The sequence below is a fragment of the Lactuca saligna genome, chromosome 6 (genome assembly GCF_052625555.1).
Source record: "Lactuca saligna cultivar CGN05327 chromosome 6, ASM5262555v1, whole genome shotgun sequence".
Classification (NCBI taxonomy): Eukaryota; Viridiplantae; Streptophyta; class Magnoliopsida; order Asterales; family Asteraceae; genus Lactuca; species Lactuca saligna.
In genome coordinates, this window is record NC_136422.1 from 168,287,484 (window position 1) to 168,296,824 (window position 9,341).

The following is a 9,341-nucleotide window of genomic DNA, read 5'->3' on the forward strand; positions in this document are numbered from 1 at the left end:
CGAAAATTATAACTATTTTTGTTTAGATTTTAGAAAATGAATAATGAATTTAGTCTAATTTTGTCTTTTTTATAAAAGAAAAAAATGCTCATCTTATCTTAATTCTTAATCTAATATAAAGCTCCTTACTCCTTATCTAGTTTTTTTTATTTCTTACAAAAAAATGCTTATCTAGTGTATTATTTCTTACAAATCCATGTTTATAGGGGAAGGTTTGGGTCGGGTGATACCCGTCCAAAACGCCGACCAAGTAATTCCACACGTTTATTTAAATGTATTAATTTTTCCACTATTTGTGTGGCCAATTTTCCGCGACTCGATGAAAAGAGGATCAAAATGAGTACATACTGCGCACGTTAGCTGATACCACCCTCTCCCTTTCCGCCACGTCACTCAACCATACAACGGATTTATCCAAAACAGTAGTCAGTTTATTAACGGCGCAAGTTATCGGAATTTGCTCTCTTCTCGTTTCTCGAAGCTCCGCCGTCGACAAGTCCACCGGAAAGTTTTGTTATACAATTAATTCGTCGAAATCTCGCTCAGATCTCAGTTAGAGTTGGTGATCAGGTGAATTATTTGTTCAATTTGATGAATTTATCGATTAATGTTCATATTCGTTTTTGTTCATTTTTTTTTGATTTGTTGTGCATAGTTGATAGAGCTCAATTATATTAATTCACTGAATCATGTCTCGTTTTCTGGAAGTGATTATTGTTATCGATAAATGTATTGTTATCTGTAATACTCTAGCAATTTTGGATGCACTAGTCTGTTTTTTTGTGGATTGTTAATGATTAATACTATAACTGTTTCAGATGTGAAAATTCTTATTAGTGTTTTAGGTTTATGATTTATTTATCTATCCCTTTGTTTGACATTTCATAGTGTGATAACGATATATTGAACTATGTATCTTGATTTGTCGAGTGACTGTAAATGTGTTGCTGTTGATGATACTGTATATGCTCAGAAGGAAGAGCTAAGCTGCTAAGGTCTTCAATTTGAATGCTGAATGGTTACTCTTCATTCTTCAACTTGAAATGGAAATTGTACTAGTCTTTTTTGCTTTTTTATCAAGTTTTATATCCTTATCTTTGGTTTTTACTAGTTTGGCTGCGAGTTCAGAGTGATATCTAATGGTAAAAGAGCAAACACTAATAGAAATTGCTAATTGTGTTAGACTTATCTGATTTTACAAACAAATACTGCACATGTAGCAATGTTGGTAATACCTTTTCTATTTAAATCTATACCAAATTTTACATCTGAAAAATAGCAGGAGTGACATTTTCAAGTTAAGGAGTATTCAGTTTCCCTAAAGTCAAATGTTCACGTGATAGGAAATATTTTCCCAAACAAATGCACCTGTTACCTGCTAATTTACATGTATTATACAGTATTCCATTAGTAACAGGGGTTTGGTCAATGTTCAATCTGGTATATTACTTTATAGAGCTCAATTTAGAGTTTAACTTGTTGGTGGCTTTGACAACGTTCTGATATATGCAGAACCCATATTTATTGTGCAGGATCTAAGTCTACATTCCATCTTGCTTTCTAGGATATTTCCTTTCTTTTTGTGTCTTCAATCTCTCAATAATGGCTACAACTGGTTCTTTGCTGTTTTCTCGGGAATTGGGGATCAATAGAAGTTCTGTATATAACAGCCGATCTAAGGTGCATGGTTTTATACTTTTATACATAGGTCATTTTGCTCATAACCAATTAGTTGATGGCCAAACATTAATAACAAACTAGAAAACTTCCAAGATTCCAGTTTCGCATAGTTCATCTTCTTTAACCCTTTTCTTTTTCTTTTTCTTTTCCTCCAGGGGAAGAGATATAAGGGACACACTCAAAATTTTGCTGCTGGTATTTCGTCCCATACCTCGGTATGTTACTTATGCTATCAGTGCTCAAGTTTGTAATTGTTCAGGTGTATTTTAGATATTTGACTAACAGTCAAACGCCTCCTCTAAACTAATTAATGTCTAGTCAAAGATGACATTTATTTTGGTATACTGATCATGATTAAGTCTGTTGCATATGTAGCTACAAGAGGCTTGGAGTGTACATCTTTTAACCTTACAGAAGTCAATAAAACCAACACCAACTAGGTGTAAAATTTTAGTTTGTCGATCTCTTTTCTCACCAAATGGAGGAAACCAGATTCCTTTATTAAAAACAGCTGCTACAGTATTAACAAGGTGATTTTTTTTCCCTTTATGTTTCCAATATCTAGTTCCTGACATATTCGATTAACTCTCTGGTGTTACATGTATGAATTGTTTGCATCAAATGCAGGTCATATGAAGCTTTTCATGGTCGGTCTCTTGTAGTGCAATTGATTCCAGCTGTTGGAGTTATTGCTTTTGCTGCATGGGGTCTTGGACCTCTAATGCGTGTCTGCAGGATCCTTTTTCTGCAGGTATATGTTCTTCTTAATGATGGGATGAGAAGGGCATTTATGTCTTTTGCATAGACAAGAGATTGGGAGCGAGTTCTTATCCCACCTTGTTTTACCTTTTGGGGTGGGACCAAACCTTGCAATTTTTGTCCCATTGACATCAGTCTCAGTCCTAGTACAATGCATGTCAAAACACAGTACAGCCTGTTTTGTTATGTCCTAAGTGGCTAATAGTTTGAAATTGTGATTACTTGATACAGAAGAGTGATAATACTTGGAACAAGAGTAAAGAATATCAAGTGATGACATCTTATGTTCAACCTTTGTTGCTGTGGGGTGGTGCAGTACTCATATGCAGGTGAAACTAACATCTTTCTAGAAGCTTTTAGTAGCTAAGATATTGTTACATTTAAAAAAAAAAAAAAATCTTCTGTATATTGTAATTTTAACAGTAATTGATATTCACAGAATCCTGGAACCAGTTATCTTACCTTCTGCATCAAGCCAAGCTGTGAAACAAAGGCTTTTGAATTTTGTACGTTCATTATCAACAGTATTGGCATTTGCATACTGCTTATCAAGGTAACAGTTGGAATGGAATGAGCTTTTGATTAATGATATCTAGATATCTTTTTCTTATGAAAAATAAAAACCCCTATCTATTGTTTGTTTTCCAAGTCATCTTTTGATGTTTAGATGATGCATTCTTTTGTTTTGGCAGCTTAATACAACAAACACAAAAATTCTTTGCGGAGAATAAAGATCCTAGTGATGCAAGAAATGTATGTCTCCATGACTCTAGTATATCTGAATTCATTGGAACTGTTATAAAATAGGGGCTAAATGCAAGAAATACAGAATCCTACTTTCATTTATTCGTTTTCTTAAGGCATTGTAATTTGATAAATTTACCCAATATAGCATCATACTTCCAATCTTTTTCTTATTAGGACATTATACATTGAAATGTCTATGCAGTTATAATAGTGAAAATTCCTTTGTATTTGGATGATGTTGCTATAGTTGGGTAGATTTTTCAAAGCACTGATTGAAATCGAATGCTATAGTTAAGAAATCATGAAAGTATGTTGATACTAGTTCTTGCTATTTCTTGAATCTAGCAGAGTTATTTCTTTTTTCTTTTACTTAAAACCATGATATAACTATTCTATTTTCTCTACATTTTAATGTACAGATGGGTTATGAATTTGCGGGAAAAGCTGTTTATTCTGCAGTGTGGGTTGCATCTATTTCATTATTCATGGAGTTGCTCGGTTTCTCTACTCAGAAGTGGGTGACAGCTGGAGGTCTCGGTACTGTATTGCTTACACTTGCAGGCCGTGAGGTACAACCACATTGTCTTTTTTTTATTATATTTTTTATTCAAGACTTGTTTTGCTGATAATGATTATTTGATTCAATTTTCATGTAGATATTTACTAATTTTCTTTCAAGTGTAATAATCCATGCAACAAGACCTTTCGTATTAAATGAATGGATTCAAACAAAAATCCAGGGGTATGAAGTCTCTGGTACAGTTGAGGTATGTATTTCCTGTATACTTTTAAAAACAAGCCAAAAATTTAGGTCCTGTGTCATCATTTTCCTGTAAGGTGGCGTTTGGTGTGCAGTAATAGAAGAGGGAATAAAATGGAGAATAATAATTTTTTATTTATCAATTTAATTTCGTTTAGTTTTCTAATTGTACATAACAAACAATATGTTTGAATGGCCCATTCCATTCCTTTTTAGTTACATTCAATCATATACCAAACAGGTCCTAAGTACTGTTTGGATAAATAAAATTTAAAATATGTTGGAGAAAAATGACAAGGCACACTTTGGAAAAATGAAGGAAAACATAAATAAGTTGATTATGAAAATAAAAATAAAAATTGGGACTTAATGAGGAAAGCCTCATTTTGCCTAACTCTATCTTTTAAGTCGCTCTTTGTGTATCAAGTGAAAAAGGAACACCCATCTATATAGCTTTCCAGATTAAGTTGTGTCCCCATTAAGTGTCATGAATCATGATCCAGTAGTTCATATATTTTTTTTGTGGGTTTATATAGCATGTGGGTTGGTGGTCCCCAACAGTGATTAGAGGTGATGATCGTGAAGCCATTCATATCCCAAATCATCAATTTACAGTGAATGTGGTGAGAAATTTAAGCCAAAAAACTCATTGGCGCATCAAGACTCACCTTGCTATCAGCCATTTGGATGTCAACAAAATTAACGTGAGTAATATTTTTTTGTAAAATGTAAATTGCAATATGCTCCATAGTTTTATTATGATTTATTTTGGGAGCAGAACATTGTGGCTGATATGCGCAAGGTTTTGGCCAAAAATCCTCAAGTGGAGCAGCAAAAGCTTCATAGGCGAGTGTTTTTGGATAATGTTGACCGTGAAAACCAGGCTCTTTTGGTAAGTGACGATCACTTCTCATCTCCCTAAGTTTAAATACAATAAATAGCAACCTACTTTCATTTCCTCCAGTTACAGCCTTGTGCTTTGAAATACCCAGTTATAGCAACAATTGGATGGATTTTTCAAAGTATAATGTCTTAAACATTAAGAAATGAAAGTAGGATGCTATAATACACATATAAATGATTTTGGGATGCCCAGATTAAATGCAATATTCCCCTTTTGGCGTAGTTTCAACCCATAACAATCTGTGCTGCGCGCACAATCTCATTTGCATTCATTTCTCAGATATTGCATTTATTCATAACAAGACGATTAAAAATCATTAGCCTTTGTTTTTGTTTGACAGATTATGATTTCTTGCTTTGTTAAAACATCACATTTTGAAGAATATCTTTGTGTCAAGGTAAGCGCCTGTTTCTTTTTTTTTTTCCTCCATAAAATGCTGTATGAACAAAGACTTTAATTTTTTGGATGGGAACGATAGTAAAATGACACAAGTGATTGGTGCAAATTGCCAAATAAAGCATATGACTCGTATCGTATGTTTCATTTTTTTTTTTTTTTTGAAGCTTGGAGAGTGAAATGACTATTTTACCCTTGTGATGGTGAATGATACAATCTAATAACAGGAAGCAATAATGCTGGATCTGCTAAGAGTAATCAGCCACCACCGTGCCCGTCTGGCAACACCCATTCGCACTGTACAAAGAATCTACCGTAATGCAGACCACGACGACATCCCAATTTCCGACATCTTCAGTCATAACCGAGCTGCTGCTGCAAACCGCCCATTCCTACTGATCGAACCATCTTACAAGATCAACGGTGAAGATAAAAGCAAGCCTTCATCTCGACCCGGACCCGGACCCGGACCCGGACCCACCACCAACCCCAACATCGAAGAAAAAGACACCAAACCCATCATACCAGACCCAATCACAGATCCCAACCCAAAACCCTCAAACATGGGACCCAGTCCCATTGGGTCAGCTGGTGGTAATAGTCCAAAACAGGAGGCTGAAAAGGCCAGGTCAGCATTGGAAGATAATATTGTGTTAGGTGTGGCTTTAGAGGGTTCCAAAAGAATGCTGCCTATTGAGGAGGATGAGATGGGACCCCCTGCACCATCATCATCATCGGAGTCGAAGGAATTGGCTAGCTGTTTAAATGGGGGTGGTGCACCGCCTAGCAAAGACCAGAAAAGTGATGCGGGTAGCGTGGGTCAAGGGACCACATCATCAAACGAACAAGAAAAGAGGTGACATCTGAATGTGTTTAGAAATGTGACACGAGCTGGTTTTTAGTAGGCTTGCATCATCGTTACTTGTATTTATTATATATAAAAAGTTTGTTGTATCCATTAATTTCATGCATGTATGTGCTTGCCAATTCCTCAGTTAGGAATAGGAAGTGAAAAGTAGAAAGGCAAGGAGTTCCATTCATATGATAGAACTTAGTAAGGGGAAAAATGAAAATTTGAATGTCAAGTTTGCATCTCCAATTCTTTTCATTGTATTCATGTTAAGTTAATTTACACCAGAGAATAAATTAATGACACATGCAATCGGGGATGGGATATGTATATATGGATTGTGTCTCCTTTCTCAACCTAATCTGGCCTTGTCTGTTCTTATGCCCGTTTTCCACAGCCTGCTGAAACTCAGACCACTCCATGGTTCCATTTAGAAAAAGCTGACTCAGTAACACCATGTTGGGTCTGATAGTCTTCATGTTCCTATAAGCTCGGTACCCTAGCTGAAGAAAACAATCAAAATTCATTCATTTCATACCATGTCATGTCATGTGTTTTTAACTAACTCAAAATACACTTACAAAATACATACATGGTGTTAATTAAGTGTACATAACATACCATTGCATTGTGCATATTGCCAGGGGAAGCAGAGATGAAGATGTCTGTGTGCATGCTGACATAATAATCAACTGCAGCTAATAACGACGCCTTTCCTTCCACTTGAGCGCGTTCTTTCTCAGAGGCAATGCTTTTTTTATCCTCCATAAGCGGAAACATTTTCCTCAGTGTTGAGATCCTCGCTTCACCACCATAAACCTTTTTTTTTTTTTTTTTCACAAAAGTAAAATGTCTTGATAAGAAAAATAAAAATCCAAAGTATAATAAGAATACCTTTTTAATGGGTGAGAAAGGTATTCAAGATTATTACCTTATGGGATGCAAGATAGAGGCGTGTATCATTATTGAATCCCAATGCTCTTAATGACAATCCAATCTCTTCAGGAGTCAATGGACATCTTCCCTGATGTCTCAACTCCTCATTACTAAACTGTGTCTTAACCACTCTTCCCTGCCAAATCACTTGCCTATACTTTGCAAGAGCCAACTTCTCAGCTTTCCCACCACCAAAATCACAAGCCGAATGCGCAGCCATATCCTGTCCAATAAAATATCACAAAAGACGTGAATACCCTCCCAATATATATATATATATATATATATATATATATATATATATATATATATATATCAATCCAGTCTCATGTTAAAATATCATGATAGAGAAGGGTAAAAAAGAAGGAAACATACTTTGTCAAAGCGGAGGTGTAAAACAATAAACTTTCCATTTCCATTTCCATTTTCGCCCTTGGTTTTTGTAGTGGGAGAGGTTCGAAGGCGTTGAAGAAGGGTGTCCCCAAGTGTCCTGATGTGGGGGACAAAAACTAATGCTTCAAAGTTGACTTTACATCTAAGAAGTTGGATCTCTTTAGGGAGGTTATCGAAAGCTAAACGGTGTGAAAATGGAGCAATGGCAGCAATCCCATGACTGAAACAAATATAAAATTTAAAAATCAATATCGCCCTTGTGGTATACTGTATTTTTCAGGTTTAGTCCCTGTGGTGATATATAAGGGTAGAATCGTAATTTTACCAAACTAACAGATGGGTAAAAGAAGGATCATGACAAACCTATTTAGCATTGGAAGAACATTTTCCAAATACCAATTAGCAGAAGCATGAACAGGGGCTGTTTTGATTCTAGTAGGTCGTATGCCTGTTCCATAATACTCCCTTGTGCTCCATGAGTATTTGCTGGGAACCTCTTTAACTATGGAGACTTCATTTTTCAAGACATCAATAAAGTGATCAACATCAAATATATCCGTGAAAGAACTGCACATAATATGCACTTTTTTTTGTAAGTTTTGTGAGTTGAGACCTAAATAAACAGGAAAAAGAAGCCAATATAGTGGAGCTTTATATACCTTGAATCTTGCCACACAGGATTTACTTCGAGGTGTGGGATTACCAGTGTTGCGTTTAAGATTTTAGCAACAGCAACTGCATCACAAATCTTTTGGACAAGAGAATTTTAGAGAAGAAATACATGATAAACAAAATTAGTTCTGTATTTTTCCATAAACATATGATCAATTTTGTGAATGTTAGTTCTTATGCTTGTTTGTGTGTTCAAGAGATAAAAGAGCACTAACCCCCATTCTTTGCTGGTTCAATCCTCCATCTAGAAACACCTGAATATACCCCTGGGATTTCTCTGAATCGACTTAAAAATAAAATTGTTATTTAGATTAAAGAATGATTACAGTTGATTAGACCACTTAAGGGGCAAAAATGGAAAGATAAAAACTGAAGAGGCTCAGAACTTATATAACTTACATGGGATAGTAGCAGAGTCTAGACAAGGCTTCCACCCTTGGTTAGGCAATGGAGACCAGATATCAGACTGTTGTTTCTCAGACTAGAAATGGAGGAGGTATTTGATTACATATATGGTAAACTTTGAGGTGAATTGCTTATAAATTTCATTTGTAAAAAGATGAAGTTAGCACCTACTCACAATTTGTTGATGCAAAGCACCCTCTAATAAATGAATGTGCTCAGGACTTGGAGCATTCCATTCCTACAATAAGAAAGCCTCTTTATGAAACACAGCAAGAATCAATCTAATTAAATGGTGAAAAGAAAGAACAAAGCAACCAATTGAGGATGATCGCTTCTAAAGTCATATACTTCCTCCAAATATATAAGACGCCTACACATTGTTTAAATTTCTCATATAAACACTAAGCCCTAATCATGGATGAATTAAGCAGCTTGACAAAAAGAAATGTCTCTGAGGTTATCATGGAAAGGAGGCAGCATAGATACACATCTATAGAGAGTAGAGACAGAAACTGTACCGAAAACATTGAAGGATAAGCACGTCCCAAAGGATCAAAGAGATTAGGGAAGAAATTGGGGAGAAGGATAACGAAAATTCCAGCGAAAGCAGCTCTCTGTGACTGGGTTTGTAAGTACTGAAACTTCATCTTCCTCAATGCGTATTTGCGAATCGATCAACTTCAGATCGGTGAGAAAATGTAGCAGATATTAGATTAGTAGTAGTAGTGTTTGGGTTATGAATTGGAGAAATCTTAGTCGACTTTCTTGATCCAATATCCAAATCATACACTACAGTTTTACTACCGACGAGATGCAGGAGCACTAACATATGCCTAAAA

The 9,341-nt window shown here is 35.5% G+C and overlaps 2 protein-coding genes across 3 annotated transcripts; one reads left to right on the top strand and one right to left on the bottom strand.

Annotated features, from left to right (window-relative positions):
* Positions 1 to 305: 305 nt before the first annotated feature.
* LOC145003275 (mechanosensitive ion channel protein 2, chloroplastic-like) lies at positions 306 to 6,345 on the top strand. 2 transcript variants are annotated; one of them, XM_078962408.1, is made up of 14 exons: positions 306 to 570; positions 1,533 to 1,680; positions 1,836 to 1,895; positions 2,056 to 2,210; positions 2,308 to 2,431; positions 2,671 to 2,768; positions 2,879 to 2,992; positions 3,132 to 3,192; positions 3,606 to 3,755; positions 3,843 to 3,953; positions 4,483 to 4,650; positions 4,725 to 4,838; positions 5,191 to 5,247; positions 5,474 to 6,345. In XM_078962408.1, the coding sequence occupies exons 2-14, from the start codon at positions 1,603 to 1,605 to the stop codon at positions 6,104 to 6,106; spliced, it is 1,923 nt and encodes a 640-aa protein (XP_078818534.1). In that variant the 5' UTR covers positions 306 to 570; positions 1,533 to 1,602; the 3' UTR covers positions 6,107 to 6,345. The 2 variants fall into 2 exon arrangements, with proteins under 2 accessions (XP_078818534.1, XP_078818535.1); XM_078962409.1 differs by having other exon boundaries at positions 1,565 to 1,680.
* LOC145003276 (O-fucosyltransferase family protein) lies at positions 6,320 to 9,341 on the bottom strand. Its single transcript, XM_078962410.1, has 10 exons — positions 9,021 to 9,341; positions 8,678 to 8,740; positions 8,497 to 8,578; positions 8,313 to 8,383; positions 8,085 to 8,173; positions 7,789 to 7,992; positions 7,408 to 7,645; positions 7,028 to 7,255; positions 6,718 to 6,915; positions 6,320 to 6,599 (listed from the first exon to the last, which is right to left on the bottom strand). Exons 1-10 carry the CDS (start codon positions 9,147 to 9,149, stop codon positions 6,393 to 6,395), a joined length of 1,509 nt encoding a protein of 502 aa, XP_078818536.1. The 5' UTR covers positions 9,150 to 9,341; the 3' UTR covers positions 6,320 to 6,392.